The sequence below is a fragment of the Gambusia affinis genome, linkage group LG17, assembly GCF_019740435.1.
Source record: "Gambusia affinis linkage group LG17, SWU_Gaff_1.0, whole genome shotgun sequence".
NCBI lineage: Eukaryota > Metazoa > Chordata > Actinopteri > Cyprinodontiformes > Poeciliidae > Gambusia > Gambusia affinis.
Window position 1 is genome coordinate 22,577,457 of NC_057884.1, and position 17,850 is coordinate 22,595,306.

The 17,850-nt window shown below is 39.0% G+C and overlaps 1 protein-coding gene across 1 annotated transcript in view; it reads left to right on the forward strand.

The window, feature by feature from the left end:
• The window catches only part of LOC122847051 (NLR family CARD domain-containing protein 3-like), a 52,111-nt gene that overhangs the window by 21,663 nt on the left and 12,598 nt on the right, over nt 1-17,850 (forward strand). Inside the window, exons 3-9 of the mRNA XM_044144411.1 lie at nt 2,722-2,847; nt 3,777-3,896; nt 4,820-4,933; nt 6,057-6,135; nt 6,294-6,519; nt 6,661-8,452; nt 8,870-9,043. Coding sequence (XP_044000346.1) covers nt 2,722-2,847; nt 3,777-3,896; nt 4,820-4,933; nt 6,057-6,135; nt 6,294-6,519; nt 6,661-8,452; nt 8,870-9,043 — 2,631 coding nt within the window. The remainder of the gene's footprint in view (nt 1-2,721; nt 2,848-3,776; nt 3,897-4,819; nt 4,934-6,056; nt 6,136-6,293; nt 6,520-6,660; nt 8,453-8,869; nt 9,044-17,850) is intronic.

Here is a 17,850-nt window from a genome sequence, read left to right on the forward strand (position 1 = left end):
ACCAAATCTACAAAGAGTTTGAATGGAAAGTAAATAAGAGATTTAATAGATCACACCCCGTCAAATAAAGTGTTACCACTCCTTTCAAAACTTTCATTTCCAGGATTCCAACCACAGATAGATGTTGGAGGAATTTGTGGAATGGTCGGTCATCACAAATTCAGGAAAAATCAGAAATTAGCTCTTGCCTTTATTTGTGGGACTGACCACAAATAAAGACCTTCTGGGAGAAAATGAAACAGGAGATTGAGGACATTTTAAGGACAGATCTCCCCATGGAGCCTCTTCTATTTCATATATGCATTCATATATCCAATCTCTGACGTTTGGAGAACAAGTTCACTTCTGATTTCAGCTCAAAGTTTCATCTCTGCTGTTTGAAAGTTAATCTACAGGATCACTAGATTATAAATTAACTGAAATCAAACAACATGATGAACAGCTGATGTTTCTTTGTTTTCTGTGAACAAACTGCTTGATGAATTAATTTCCAGGAATCAAAGTTTGGTCAGAAATGTTTCCTACAGCATCCTTTCAAATTAAAAAAATATTATATATTATTGTTATTAAATATTAACGTAGAAATGTGTTAAGTTCAGTCATATTGTTGGATAGTTAATCTTTGATGCAGCTGATAATCCACATGTAGAGATTAATAATAAACTAAAATACTTCCTGTTGTTCAGGTTGAATCAGTGAATGTAAATGTTGCTCCATGTCTCCATCTAGTGGACTGATAGTAGAAGTGCAGCAGCTGATGGCAGCTTCCTCTGCCTCTCTGCTGTCTGACTGCATTCACCTGACACTGATATGAAGCAGAGAAGAAGAGCCAATCAGAGGAGGAGCAGCTGATCTTTTTCCAGCTCTAATGATGTAAAGGATGATCAGATTTTACATCATCAGTTTAAACTTTCTACCTTAATTTGCAGTTGAATCTGCAGACCTGATCAGATCCAAACATCCCATTTTTCAGGATTTAGTGGTTTCATCTGTGTCATTGTTCCAGCTGCTGAGGTCAGAATCCAGAAACTTCCTGTAGAACCTGGAGGTTGAATGTTCAGGTTCTCTCCTCCAAACATCCAACAAGCTGCCAACCATTGTTCTCATTTCTTAGTTTTTATTTTTCTTTGACATAATTCCATGAACCCGTATAATAATTGCTGTTTAGTGCTAAAGAGAAAAAGTGTTTAGAGATTTTTATAGGACCAGCAGATGCTGACCTTTGACCTGCTGTGGAAGGACTTAGTTTTTGACTCACTGTTTTTTGGTTCTGAGTTCATTTTAAGAACTTCTGAGGAACAAATGAGTTTTTATTCATGTTCTGGTAAATGAACAGTAGAACTGGTTCTGGTTCTGATAACTTTTTACCATCACAGACATATTTGGATAATTTAAAAACATTTCATCTGTTTAATAATCAGACATCATTCAGGTTGTAGTTTTACCACCAGAGGGAGACAAATCCCCACCAATCAAGATTCCAGTTGGTTCCCAGTTAAAACAGGTTCTGGTTCCATTAGAGCTGAACAGAACCTGGATCATCAGAATAACAGCAGCAGAATATTTGTGTTCAAACTGGGAGTCATGAGTAGATTTTATGTCTTCAGACGTCAACAGATAAACTTTCCTCTGACAGTTCTCAGTCTGACCAGTCAAACCAGTTTGGCCTCATTTCTACTCAGAATACTTTCTGTTTAAAACTCACCTGTTAAGGTGAGGCACCAGTCTGGTTCTGTTGGGTCTCAGTTTGTTGATCACATATTCTTGTTCAACTCTTTGGATCGTCTGAACAAACTGTAAGTTTTCTTTGTTTTCTACTTGAACTTTGTCTTCAGAAACTTTACTGTCTGTTTCTTATTTTTCTCTCTGATGTTTGGAGAAAATATTCAGCTCTAATTTCAAATCAAAGTTTAATCTCTGTTGTTTTAAGGTTAATCTACAGGATTATTACTGAACTAGAATCAAACATGATGAACATCTGATGTTTTTTTTTCTTGTTTGAACAAATTGATTTATAATTCTTTCCCATTATATCAAACTCTGGTCTCCACCATTAAAGTCAAACACAATAAATTTGTTCTGCTTCCTTTCAAAATTAAATGTTGCTATAGAAAAATGTGTTCAATTCAGTCAAATTACTCCATACTTCATCTTTATTGCATTTAATCCACTTGTAGAGATTAATAATAAACTAAAATACTTCCTGTTGTTCAGGTTGAATCAGTGAATGTAAATGTTGCTCCATGTCTCCATCTAGTGGACTGATAGTAGAAGTGCAGCAGCTGATGGCAGCTTCCTCTGCCTCTCTGCTGTCTGACTGCATTCACCTGACACTGATATGAAGCAGAGAAGAAGAGCCAATCAGAGGAGGAGCAGCTGATCTTTTTCCAGCTCTAATGATGTAAAGGATGATCAGAGTTGATGTGCAGATGAATGATGTGTGTTTCCTCTGCAGGTGAAGGTAGAAAGTGTGTGTGAGCTGATGTGAATTCAGCAGCATGGATCAGTGTGAGGACAGAGAGGAGGGAGTCCCTCCCTCTAAAACCACTCTGTGTGGGGAAGATGAGAGCCAGAGCAAAGGTCAGAGGTGAGGTCACCATCTCTAACTGTCCACAGCCCTTTTCACACAGCGTTCACTATATCAGGCCAGAACAGACGTGGTGATGAAGCTGCTGCTGCTCCTCTTTGCTGATTAAGTTTTAATCATCATGTTTCTGTCAGGATCCATCAGAGACTCAAACCAGAACCAGAACCAGAACCAGAACCCAGCTGTGTGTCCTTTAAGAGTGACAGGTCAAAGGATTTTCTCATTAAATTTAAATCTCCTCCACCTCTACCACCAAAAAGGTGAGCTGTTTCTAACTGCTGTAACTATTATTGTGTCCATATGATCATATTGAGACCTCTTGGGTTCTGTTGTCCAGGGAACATTAGACTGAATTTGAGGTCATTTTCGTTTCATATGTAATACATCAGTGACATTGAAATCTCTATGGTAACATGCTCCAGTGACCCCAATTAAGTCCAACTCGATGGTTGATACCGCAAAAATTTGTGAAAGTCCTTCAGTGAATAAAACAGATCAGTTTAGATCCACAGTCTTTTCCAGTCATTTTGACCACTCAAAGCACTTTACACTAGTCACATTCACCCATTCATACACCGATACGCAGATCAGTAGGCAATTCAGGGTTAAGTGCCTTGACCAGAGGCACATCGACATGTGGCAGGAGGAAGCTGGAATCAAACCTACAACCTTCTATTGCATTTTAGGAATTAATTTTATGATTCCATCTCTGAATTTCAAACATCATCCAACATGGCAGATTATCAACCATTTCTACAGTTAAACTAAATATTTTGTGGATCTGATTGAGCAGTGGGCTTCAGTGTCTCTAACGGACCATCTGGTTCTGATTGAAGCTCCATCAGATCCTCCTTGGATGGTCAGAGTGGAAATGATTCCTGGTTCTTCTCCATGTCAGAGCTCAACACTAAGATCACCAAACTTCTCTCAGTCATTTCAAACCAACATGTTGGTCTCATAAACAAATCTTTCTGCTCTTTAAACAAGGCTGGACATTATTCAGGAGGATAAATGATCAGGAACATGTTGGAGGATTGGACCGGTTCTGATAGGAATCATTTAGGACATCAGGCAGCTGATCTGTCTGGTTCTGTTCTTGTTTTACAGCTCTTTATTTTACTGTCACATAAAAACAATTTTCTGAAAGCAAAACACGACAGAAAGTTTCTAATGAGAATTTTTCTATCAGGATCCATCAGAGACTCAAACCAGAACCAGAACCAGAACCCAGCTGTGTGTCCTTTAAGAGTGACAGGTCAAAGGATTTTCTCATTAAATTTAAATCTCCTCCACCTCTACCACCAAAAAGGTGAGCTATTTCTAACTACTGTAACTGTTATTGTGTCCATATGATCATATTGAGACCTCTTGGGTTCTGTTGTCCAGGGAACATTAGACTGAATTTGAGGTCATTTTCGTTTCATATGTAATACATCAGTGACATTGAAATCTCTATGGTAACATGCTCCAGTGACCCCAATTAAGTCCAACTCGATGGTTGATACCGCAAAAATTTGTGAAAGTCCTTCAGTGAATAAAACAGATCAGTTTAGATCCACAGTCTTTTCCAGTCATTTTGACCACTCAAAGCACTTTACACTAGTCACATTCACCCATTCATACACCGATACGCAGATCAGTAGGCAATTCAGGGTTAAGTGCCTTGACCAGAGGCACATCGACATGTGGCAGGAGGAAGCTGGAATCAAACCTACAACCTTCTATTGCATTTTAGGAATTAATTTTATGATTCCATCTCTGAATTTCAAACATCATCCAACATGGCAGATTATCAACCATTTCTACAGTTAAACTAAATATTTTGTGGATCTGATTGAGCAGTGGGATTCAGTGTTTCTAACGGACCATCTGGTTCTGATTGAAGCTCCATCAGATCCTCCTTGGATGGTCAGAATGGAAATGATTCCTGGTTCTTCTCCATGTCAGAGCTCAAAACTAAGATCACCAAACTGTTCTCTCAGTCACTTCAAACCAACATGTTTGTCTCAGAAACAGATCTCTTTAAACAAGGCTGAACATTATTCAGGAGACTCAATGGTGAGAAACATGTTGGAGGATTGGACCGGTCCTGATGGGAATCATTTAGAACATCAGGCTGCTGATATTTCTGGTTCTGTTCTTGTTTTACAGCTCTTTATTTTACAGTCACATAAAAAAATATTCTGAAAGCAAAACACGACAGAAAGTTTCTAATGAGAATTTTTCTATCAGGATCCATCAGAGACTCACACCAGAACCAGAACCCAGCTGTGTGTCCTTCAGGAGCAACAGGTCAAAGGATGATCCCATCGACTTTAAATCTCCTGGATCTCCACCATCATGGAGGTGAGCTGTTTCTAACTGTTGTTACTGTTCTGTTTATATCTGTCATTGTGACCATGTGATGATACCAAGTTCTATTGGGTTCTGTTGTCATTCGAACATTAGACTGAATTTTATGTCATCTTCTTTTCATATGTCTTACATAATTGACATTTAAGTCTCCATGGTAACATGTTCCAATAAGGAACATGCTAACATGGACTTCATTGGACTACAATGACTGCAATGAAGTTGGGCTTCTTTGGAGACCAACTGGATTGTTGGTACCACAAAAATTAATGAAAGATCTTCCCTGAATAATATATGCCAGGTTAGAATCACAGTCTCTAACCAGAGCTTCTCCACATCCTTCTTATCAGAAGTCTGAAAAACTAATCTCATTTTTGCCTGAGATCCATTTAACCATCATTTATGTTGTGATACTGCCCCCTACTGGTCGGTTATTCACACCATAAGTAACAAATGGCTGCTAATGTATAACAGGAAACTAAATATTTAACCAGAATCAACTCACTTTTCTGCTGTCACCTCTAATATTTAAAACATAAAGAACAAAGAAAATCAACAATCAGGACTCCTAAATTATTTTGTTGACATGACCTTTGAACCACAAACATTTAACTGCAAGTCGTGATTTGCATTAACTTAGGTTTTCCAAATGAAAACCTATGTTTTATGAAAATATTATGAAAATGTTATAAATCAAACTCGATGTTTGGTTCTGCTTCTCCAGGATCAAACATGGAGAATCATCATTCAGCTTTTATGCATCACTAATCTGGAACAAACTTCCTTATAACTGCAAAACAGCTGAAACACTGAGCTTCTTTAAATCTATACTAAAAACCCACCTGTTTAGAATTGATTTTGAAACCTTATCTCAAAACTTTAATCAATAATCTGATGTGCCAAATGTAATGTTGACTGTGTGTTCTATGACTTTATAATTTTGTGTTTTTATGATGTAAATCACTTTGAAATGCCTTGTAGATGAAAGGTGCTATACAAATAAAATTTGTTTTGATTTGATTTAACGATTTAAACGTAGAACTCCTGGTGATTCCATTTGTGTTTACTGCTGGATGAATATTTCCTGACTTCCTAATGGTTCCTGGTTCCTCCACAGAGTGGACAAGCAGAGTTCAGAGGTTCATAGAGATCTGTCTACCCAGCAGCATCAAACACAGCTGGACTCCATATTTATGGTCTGTATATGAACCACTAGTTTTCTATGGGTTTTGTTCACAGTCATCTTCATGTTGCACTTTGTAGACCAGAGGACTGTCAGTCTGTCCAACATCCATCTGGTGTTTGGCTCCATGATTTCAGTCTGATGTTTCCTTCATTTATTATTCTGTTCCAGCTGCTGGAGGACAACATTGTCAGTTTTGTGAAGAACGAGCTGAAGAAGATCCAGAAGGTTCTGAGTCCAGATTACACAGAATGCTCAGAGAGTCAGAAAGATGATGAGGTGTTGGAAGGTGAGGAAGAAGAACAGAGGAGGAGCAGCAGAGAGGCAGTGATGAAGATCACACTGAACTTCCTGAGGAGGATGAAGCATGAAAAGCTGGCTGACCGACTGACGAACAGTAAGAGGATTTGTACAAATATTTGAGCTAATGGAAATCACACATTTATTGATGTCTGAAGAGATGGAATCATATTTATTCAAGTCATCCTTAAAAGATGATTTTGTTTATTTCCTGATTTTACTTTTTGTTTTAATTTAGAACATCTTGCTACAGTTTGTCAACATCAACTTAAATCTGGTCTGAAGAAGAAGTTCCAGTCTGTGTTTGAGGGGATTGCTAAAGCAGGAAGTCCAACCCTTCTGAACCAGATCTACACAGAGCTCTACATCACAGAGGGAGGGACTGGAGAGGTCAATGATGAACATGAAGTCAGACAGATTGAAACAGCATCCAGGAAATCAAACAGACCAGAAACAACAATCAGACAAGAAGACATATTTAAAGTCCCACCTGGAAGAGATCAACCAATCAGAACAGTGATGACAAAGGGAGTGGCTGGCATTGGGAAAACAGTCTTAACACAGAAGTTCACTCTGGACTGGGCTGAAGACAAAGCCCACCAGAACATCCAGTTCATATTTCCATTCACCTTCAGAGAGCTGAATGTGCTGAAAGAGAAAAAGTTCAGTTTGGTGGAACTTGTTCATCACTTCTTTAGTGAAACCAAAGAAATCTGCAGCTTTGAACACTTCCAGGTTCTGTTCATCTTTGATGGCTTGGATGAGAGTCGACTTCCTCTGGACTTCCACAACAAGGAGATCCTGACTGATGCTACAGAGTCCACCTCAGTGGATGTTCTGCTGACAAACCTCATCAGGGGGAAACTGCTTCCCTCTGCTCTCCTCTGGATAACCACACGACCTGCAGCAGCCAATCAGATCCCTCCTCAGTGTGTTGGCATGGTAACAGAGGTCAGAGGGTTCAATGACCCACAGAAGGAGGAGTACTTCAGGAAGAGATTCAGAGATGAGGAGCAGGCCAGCAGGATCATCTCCCACATGAAGACATCACGAAGCCTCCACATCATGTGCCACATCCCAGTCTTCTGTTGGATCACTGCTACAGTTCTGGAGGATGTGTTGGAGACCAGAGAGGGAGGAGAGCTGCCCAGAACCCTGACTGAGATGTACATCCACTTCCTGGTGGTTCAGACCAAAGTGAAGAAGGTCAAGTATGATGGAGGAGCTGAAACAGATCCACACTGGAGTCCAGAGAGCAGGAAGATGATCAAGTCTCTGGGAAAACTGGCTTTTGATCAGCTGCAGAAAGGAAACCTGATCTTCTATGAATCAGACCTGACAGAGTGTGGCATCGATATCAGAGCAGCCTCAGTGTACTCAGGAGTGTTCACACAGATCTTTAAAGAGGAGAGAGGTCTGTACCAGGACAAGGTGTTCTGCTTCGTCCATCTGAGTGTTCAGGAGTTTCTGGCTGCTCTTCATGTTCATCGGACCTTCATTAACTGTAGGGTCAACCTGATGAATAAAACACAAACGTCTAAGAAATTTTTATCAATTAATAAACCTAAAGTAAAAGTTCTCCATCAGAGAGCTGTTGACCAGGCCTTACAGAGTCCAAATGGACACCTGGACTTGTTCCTCCGCTTCCTCCTGGGACTTTCACTGCAGACCAATCAGAGACTCCTACAAGGTCTGCTGACACAGACAGAAAGTAGCTCACAGACCAATCAGGAAACAGTTCAGTACATCAAGAAGAAGATCAGTGAGAATGTGTCTGCAGAGAAAAGCATCAATCTGTTCCACTGTCTGAATGAACTGAATGATCGTTCTCTAGTGGAGGAGATCCAACAGTCTCTGAGTTCAGGAAGTCTCTCCACAGATAAACTGTCTCCTGCTCAGTGGTCAGCTCTGGGTTTCATCTTAGTGTCATCAGGAAAAGATCTGGATGTGTTTGACCTGAAGAAATACTCTGCTTCAGAGGAGGTTCTTCTGAGGCTTCTGCCAGTGGTTAAAGCCTCCAACAAAGCTCTGTAAGGACACAGATTGTTACTGCATTTATTTTATCAGTTTGTTTACTCATGCATTGTCTCTTCAATGTTGGCCGCTAGCAGATGATGAGCAAAAGAGAGACCAGCTCTCAAAGGTCACTATTCATAATGTTACATGTTTAAGCAGAAATTATTTTTTCTGTTGAATCTGACACTGGATTAATGGAGTTCATTGTAGAAATTAATGTTTCTCTTGCCAGCCTCCTTACTGGCTGATGTATTGTAGTTTTTTAAGGCTGCAGACCCATCTACAGAATAAACTAGTTCACAATACATGTAGCAAAGATGTGGAAAATATATATTTTTTAAATTTTTCAAAAAGACTATCGCTTAATGGGAGAAAAAAGAATACATTTTGAAGAATTGTTTAATAACAGATTTTTCTCTCTGTCTCCTCAGACTGAGTGGCTGTAACCTCTCAGAGAGAAGCTGTGAAGTTCTGTCCTCAGTTCTCAGCTCCCAGTCCTCCAGTCTCAGAGAACTGGACCTGAGTAACAACAACCTGCAGGATTCAGGAGTGAAGCTTCTCTCTGCTGGACTGAAGAGTCCAAACTGCAACCTGGAAACTCTCAGGTAAAATGTTCTCAATCCTGGGGAAACCAAATTTATGTCCATTACATTCTATCTGTTAGTACTATTGATCTTTATGTATTATTGATGAATCGGAACCATGTGATCAAAAGTGCAGAAAATCAGCCGACACAAATAATCAGACTTTACTTATTTTATTCTTTTTAGCGCTAAAAAGAAAGAGACGCTTACCCTCACAGGCTAATTTGTTGTGACGTGAATTCACCGGGATTAAACAGCATCTGATCAAAAATGGAAGATCCATTCTTTATATCTGACACGCCTTACTGTTCTTCTGATGAACTACGTCACCTAAGGAATGTCTGCCTAGAAGTCACCTGATATTATGGCATCAGTGTAAGTTTCAATATTACAGAAAGCCTTTTGTTTGAAAGTGAAACATGCAAGGTCATGTTTCATTCCTCCAAAAGCTCTCTGTGCATAAATGAAACATACTATGTGTGAAATACAGCTGTATGTGCATGAGTACACGTGCGACCCTGGATAAGCGTCTCAACAACTCCCCCTTTTGGTCTCTAAGAGACCACAAATAGAACATCAAACAGCTTGGGGAGCATCACACATCCTGAGGAAACACTGCCCACTGTTCGGAAAACTCCCCGGGCCCATTACGATGTTTGTTGTTGTCATTTCATTTCATTCTTATGGGGTAAAAATCTAACAGAGCGCCCCCTGGCCCTGGGCGGCGGGAAGAAACCACAGTGTTCCTCTTACAGGCTAACAAAGAACATTCAACAAAAAAAATAAAAAAAATAAAAAATAAATAAATATTATTAAAAAATGTATGGATAAATGGTAACTGAAATGTAAAATGAATAAAATGTTATTTAATACCTGAAAAGAAATGCAAAATGAAGAAAAGAATAAAACATTAGATTTATTAAACCAAAAGTCAAGAAAATAAACCTTACAGTGAATAATTGTTAGATGATTCTTAAAATTTTAAACGTAAACAAGGAAATTTTCAGATCCCTTTTTTTTAGATGAAAACCATGTGTAATCAACAGAATAAGAAACAAGCACCCTCAAAAATATGCAAATCAGTGTTATTGGCAAAAATTCAGTAGAAGTACAATGTAATTATTCTAGAAGATTCATTAGAATTCAGTAGTATTGAGTTGTAATGCGATCTACAAAGTTTAATCAAGGCAATGTCTTCTAGCAAACCCTATCAATGTTGAACCGGTTTAAATTGCACAATAAAGTGAAATTAATGAGTTAATGAGTAAATTCAAAAATAAACTTGAACAAACAATAAAATGTAAATAGAATACAATGTGAGGTTAACCCTATGAATGCCGGTAAACTATAAATTGAATAATGCAAGATGAATGAAATGTTAGTCAATATGAAAGCTTGGATGAGCCAAAATTTAATGAGAATAAAATAAATGATTAAATGTTAGATATAATTCTGACAAGTAAAATCCTAAATAAAGTATTGTTAAGATCCCTTTTTGTACTTGAGAGGTGAAATCTTTAAGTCCAAAATATGAAAGTAGTTAGTGGTCATAAAGGGATGCAAACTTACCAACTGAAAAATATGTTTAGTGAGCAAAATGAAAACACATTTTAAACTTGGCAATCAGTGTTTTAGATAAAAATTCAGTCTTAACACAATGTAATGATACTGGCCAAATCTTAAGAAGTCAACAGGATTAATTTGTTTTAATGAGATCTGCAAACTTAACTCAAAATTGTGTCGTCTAGTATCTGTTGATGTCAACCAGTTTCTACGTGTGTCCAGATGCCTCATTTTCATCCAGGCACACCCAGAAAGGATTGGACTTTTTACATTTAAAATCTGGAAAGTTGCAGCTCCACAGTTGCGCTGCTCTTGACCTGTGAAAAAATGCTATGATTCAGAGGTTGTTGTTCACCTACCATGATGACAGGGGCTCTAAGTCTCACCATAGCACAGACACCTGTCACACCTGTCTATATTCTCTCAATTAGTTTATTACCCCTGCATAGATAAAATATCCCATCTCTAGCCTATTAAGTGATGTGGGAATTAGATGTTACACCAACTGTCAGGGATCCGGCCCACACTGCGGTTACCTGTTGTAAAATTGAAACAGACATAGTTATCTTTGACTGGAATAGCGGCCCCATCCGGGCTCTGCTGTTGATTACTGGAAATAAAGCTGTTAAAGTGTCACATCCAGAGGGCTGTTTAATCTTAGTCATATTAAGCATGCAGTTAAAACCCCAAATGTCAGATGGAATCAAAGAAGCAGGTTCAGTATAGATTCTGGGTCGTCCAGCTGTGCAGGCCACACAGTTAGACATTTGATATTATCGTGCTGTTGCAGTTAATCAGTCTAACCACAAGTTGGTTTCTGTGTAATGTATTGACCCAATTTAATTTTGTTTGTGCACAAACCTTAGCCAATTTTATTTTAAATTTTGATTCATTCATTCTGCTGTGCCTTGGGAGGTAATGATTGCTTAGACATTTTATGATGATTTTACTATCTTCTGTCGTTGCTGGCCAGGCTTCAGGCCATCCTGTGGAAGCATCAACACAAATCAGCAGATATCTTTTGTCTTGCAACATGTTTATTATGTCAGTAGAATTTAACACAATCTCTTTTCCTGGACATGGGATTGGAGGAAACTGTCCCTGATGTGGATTCAAAGTTTTATTAGGATTAAACTGTCCACACACCGAACAATTTTTCATAAAATGTTTCACCCTGTGGATCATTTGAGGTGCCACCACTCTTTAAGATTGTGCATCATCTGTTTCGTCCCAACATGTCCAACCCCGTGAGCTTCTTGAAGCAGCTCTTGCATTTTCCCAGGAGGCAGAATTAACCTGCCATCTGGGCCCCTCCAGCACCCATTTGTTTCATGTTTTTCTCTTCAGGCGACGCCCCCTTTTGGCATCTCACCACCTCTTCCAGGCTCTTAACCCTTGTGTGTCGTTTCTGAAACAACAACCATCTGTAAAGAATTGTCTCACCTCTGGTCCCAGCAGAGGAGCTGCTGAAGATCTGGTGTTACCTTGTCTGTCTTTGCCACCAGGTCTGCACACACGTGTGGTTCTCCTTCTGAAAAACAGTCTGCCATATTTATGTCTTAGTGTGTATATGAAATGTTTGGAGCTTTCAAGACTTTGGAAAGTGTTTGTTGTCTCGACGCTGTCATGGTGAAACTCAATGATTGTCCCATGACTATGTGTGCAGTTTTTGTACCAGGTATCCCCGCTGCCTGTTGCGTACAAGGGTGATGCCTTCTCCTTTTTCTGAAACAAAACACCTTTAACAGCCAGTTTTGTTACAGAAACATCCAAAAAGAACTGTAGTGTAGTCAGCCGAAGCCATGTGTTGTTTGAGACAAAAGCTTGTTCCAGGGGGACATGCCAGTCGTTCCTGCTGAAATTATTCTACCCAGAAACATGTTTCTGTTTTCGAGCAATCTGCAATTAGTTTTTACTGACCTTAAAACCTGTTTGACGCAGGCGCTGCAAAACCAGAGAGGTGGCTTTAACGCAGGTCTCCGTAGTTGGTGCAGCAAGCAAAAGGTCTAGTGGGCAGTCCTGCAAAATATCTTGCAAAACCAGATTAAACTAAACTCGATTCTATTATGAGGGAACAGTCAATTTTAAAAATATTTATATGGATTGCATATTAGATGTGAATTTATTTTAACTAAAGTCTTTATGTCTAGTAATGATAATAATTTTATGCTCACAGTTAATGGAAATATGACAGATTAAATTGGAATATCTTACCAAACAATAGAAAGAAACTATTTAATTAAGAAATCACGAATTTATGGAAATTTGCAGTACATTTTACTTTAAGATTGATTATGTGATGAGATCCTGAATGACTGATCTTATATTTTTCAAGAGAGCGGGAGAAAAACAAACCTAGTGCTGATGTGGCAATCGAATCTGTGGCTGCCAGGGAACGTTTCATCATCACGCCCAATTCTTTCACTTGGTGCTCAGGGTGCAAACAGAGAGAAATGTGAGACATTTAATACCATTCTGATTGTTTTTGCGAAAGAGACAACAGCAGCTACACCAACAGGAGCTACATAAATGTCCGAGACTTTTACCTGCCAGGTTGTTTCCTCCAAAGTGGAAAGGAAAGGTTCCTGGTACCATTCAGATACGTCTCTGTCGCAGAACAGGGCCGCGCATGGTGGACCCGGAGGAAGGACACAGAAGCGCAGACACAGGAGCCAGGGCTTCCAGGCCATGAACGTTGACATTAGGCTGCTGTAGGGTAAATTTGTTAAAAGTCCCCAATAGATGTCAGCAAACTCAGACACCACTGGCTGGATCAGATACTGTCCTTCTGTTTGGAAATTTCCACAAAGAAGGGAGGTGCCATCAGGAAAAGCAACAATTATTCCATCAGCCGAGCACATGATTGTTGCTCCCATCTTTATGAGCAAGTGTCGCCCAAGAAAATTCATGGGAGTCGTAGGAGAACTTACAAAAGAATGTTTCATATTCTGATTAACCAAGATGAAGGTCAGAGGCATCGTGAACAGCAGACTCTGTTCAGTCCCTGAGAACCCTGTTAAAGACACAGTTCTTGATGTCGGAGAAAAAGGAGGAGCAGAGTTCAGAGTGGAATGTGTGGCTCCGGTGTCAACCAGGAAGTCTGTGTGTTTTCCTTCCACTGTTGCAGACAACATGTGGTCTGCTGTACCCACATTGTCTCCGGGGTCCTCAGCAGTGTTTCAGTAGATGTTCTGTGTGGCCTCAGTATTCCCCTGAAAGCAATGTCCAGGAATCACATAAGGATTGTTGGGGATCATACCTGGCAGTCTTTGGTATGTTCACACAGTGTTTGGCCCAGTGTCCAACATGTCCGCACTGGTGGCACGTCAAGTTCCTTTGGTCCTTGGCCTCGTGCTCCGTGACCTTGCCCCATGGCTCCCCATCCACGTCCAGCCAAACGCCATCCCCGTCCACGAGGAAACGCTCTGTATCTGTTTGAGGATATAAAAAAGAAAAAGCAGGAGGAGGAACCAGTCCCCCCCCCCCCCCCCCCAGTATGATTAGAGTTTTGCCAGTAATTTGGAATTTTACCTTGTATAGATTTATTTTGAGAAGATGCTGCTTCAACCATCACATGTTCTTGTTTTTTTTAATTTTTTTTATTTAATTAATTAATGTAATTTTGTTTTGCGTCCTGCAATTTGAGTTTCAGCGTCGGAGTGTCTAAGCCCTCAAGACTGTTTTTTATTTTTATTCGTCCTGCGCCTTTAAGAGGTGATGAAGCAGGTGTCTTTCCCATCTCACATGTTCACACCCTGCGAGATCTTGATTGTGTTTTATAGACTACATAACATATTCAGGGACGCCTTTTAAAACTGCTTCTTTAAACATTTCAATTAAGTTTGTGTATGGACCTTTAAGATTAACTGTAGTTTTTCTGAGCCAGGTTTCTAGATATAATGTCATTTAGCTGGGACCAAACATGGGATTTGGGGAGGATGGGGTTTGATCTAATACAGTCCAAGTCGGGGTTCTATTCCCAGTGTGGACTCCTGAAGTTTTGTGGGGTAGCAGTTCCCCCTTGACTGTCAAAGTTCCTTCTGTGATATTAATTACGGGATATATCCCCTTAGAGCACGTGTCAAACTGAAGGCCCGTGGGCCAAATCCAGCCCGCGGTGGGTTTGTGCGGCCCTCCAGATTCTAAACTAAACACTAAGTGTGCTTAAATATTATGTTATCAATCAAATTAATGCAGTTCTATCCGTTTACTGCCAAATTATATCAATCAGTCGCTCCAGTTTCTTTTAGAATTATCAGGGAAATTCACCAAAATCAACAAATCTCTGCACTTTTTTGAGCAAATAATTGGGAGTTTTTGCAGATTTTAATCAAAACCTGTAAAACTTTCTTACTTGAACTAAACAGCTGCCTCAAACCTAATTGATGTCACATTATATGACCTGTACAGCGAGTAATAAAAGTCAAATTTACCGTCATAAATAAGTGCAAATATTTCCAAATTACTACCACAAACACTTTCTCTTGCAAAAAATCACGGAAATTCAATGATATTTAAGAAATGCTTGATATTTTAACACAGGGGTGTCAAAGTCAAATGGACGGAGGGCCAAATAAAAAATTTAGCTACAAGCCGAGGGCCGGACTGATCGAATGTTCATTGAGATTTTTTTAAATGACGCATTTGGTCTAGTGCAGCGGACCGCCCAAGCCTTAAATTTCTGCGGACCGGGGGTGCAGCAGAGGATCGGACGGAGGGGGGGGCGCTGCCAGAGGATCGAACGGTGGGGGGGTGGATCTCGATTTTTTCAGACGGGGTGCCGGCTTGCTGCGGGCCGGTTCTAATAATAAATCAAGATCATCCCAGGGGCCGTAGAAAATCTTCTCGCGGGCCGGATGTGGCCCGCGGGCCTTGACTCTGACATATGTGTTTTAACAGTTTGTGAATGGCTTTTATCAATACATTCTGGTACAACTGGCCCTTTAAGAGCATTCATGTTCTTGATTTGGCCCAAAACGAAAATAGTCAAGTCTGTATTTTTATGCTAGTGTGTTCAGAGCTGGTGGCAATGACCCTTTTTTTAATTTTCTTTTTATGTTATTGTCCCTGTCAGGAACCCAATAGTTTTCATTTTGCCTGAGTTCTGTCTCTGCAGTCTGCCTGTTTTGTCTTCAGCCTCTTTTAGTAAAAAGTCCTGCCTCTTTCTGTTTTTATTTGTTAATTGAAAAATGTTATTATCATTCCGTGTTGCCCCTTTAATTATTCTCATTTGTGATCTTGCTATTGGAGCATTTGCCTGCATGTCAGCTAGAACAATTTTATCTATTGTTTGCTCTTTTTTTTTTATCTTAATTTAAGAGGATTCCAGTTCTATGTTGTCTTGTTGCTGCTTTTGTTATTTAACATTTGATCAGCTGACCTATGTCCCTTATAGAGCCTCATCCTGTCCTGTGGTGTGCACGGCACGCTTACAAATTATTAGTTTTACCTGGCAGTTATATTGTTTGTAGGAGACTTGTTAGCAAAAAAGCAATTAATTAGAAATCTTACATGCAGACGTTGTCAAATTCATCAAGGTGGAACACTTCTGTCTTATTCTTGACAGATGACACAACCTAGAATTGGCTCTTCTGTTTTTTCTTTGTTTTATTTGTTTTTACACTTTTAAACAAAAATTACCTTCCTAAAATTAAACCAAATCTAAAATCCTCTAATTCAATATTTCTTTATGAATTTACTAATCATCAATCAATCAAACCTAGTTTAAACTTTAGTCTAGAAAATGTTATTCTTATTCACAATTTTCAGTTTGAGGTAACTGGTTACTTAAATCAAAGTTTCCTTTAATCTTGCATTTGAAAGCAGTAGACATTTATTAATATTATTTATTAATTATTAATAAATTACTTCATCAGTTACTCAGTGCTTGAGTACAGTTTGTTTGTTCTCATAATCACACTTATTTTCATCAACCAAAAGCGGCACAAACAGAAACATAAATATTTATCTGATTTTCAGTTAGTCACAAATTTTCAGTCTGCTTTTCTTGTTTTTCTGTGCTCAAATTATTATTAAATTTATTGAAGCTTCTAGAACTTTCCAATGTTTGTTAACATTTTAATATGTTAATATTTATTTTTTAGTTGTCAGGATCCTGTTTTTGGTAACATGCACATTTATTTATTTTGAACTATTTATTTATGTATTTGTTTATTTTTATTAAAACTATCTCAGACATATGTTAGAATCCAGCAGTAACTGAACTACCTGCTGCTAGAGCACTTCACCCATTGTAATAAAATGTAAATTCATTTATAGAATTAAATTCTAAATTAACTGTTCAATTTAAATGCAACAATTACTTTATGGTATATGAATACTTCAGTATCAAGTATTTTCAGCCCTTAAAGCTGTTCGACTTAATTTCAAACAAGCATAATTTCAAACTACCAGGATTTTTTTGCTTAGACTCTGATAATTTTAAGTTGGTGAAATTTAGTAGCATAAGTTTTGTTAGATCTTTTGCTGAACTTGTAGTGTTTGCAGATTTTCTTCTAGTTATGCTAGTTATTCCGTCTATTTGCTCACCAAGCATAGACAAAGGTCCTATACCCCATTTTAAATCAAATTTCTCCCTGTCGACCTCGTCTGCCATGCCTGGAGCCAGAATCACCTCTTCTCTCCTCCCTGCCTTTTTTTTTATTTATTTCTTTTTCTTTTCAAGTGTGCACGGCGGCACTTGCTCGTACGGCGAAGAGACGACACACCGCAGACAAAGTTAAACCCTTTTTACTGTCCGCACGGCGGCGGGACGGCACATCGCTGATAAAATTAGAACCTTTTTCCCCAAATTAAAGTTCACAAACGCCAACCATGGTTTCAAAACATATTACAACATTAAACAAGCAAAGAAGCAACACATGAGAGCAAAAACGTCTGCAGCTCCCACAGCTGACACACACACTCCGCTCGGCGGCAGAGCTAACAAACAAACAGAAGAGCACATAAAAGGATCCCCGCTTTTCAGCTCCTATTTTAGCCCTGGACGTTCTCTTTTATTCTAACTCTTTTAGGTTCTTTCCACACAAAAGAACTCTTATCGTCTTCCCACACAGAAGAAATCTCTTATTCTCTTTTCATTTATTCTCTTATTCTCTTTTCACTTATATTTCGTCCCAGGAACAGATCGCGATCAACTTTAAACCTTTATTTTCTTACTCTTTTTCTTTTCCTATGATGGCCAGATATCACCACTTTTTGTGTTTCTTTAACGGGCACAGATTGGCTACGCGTTCTTTTTTAGA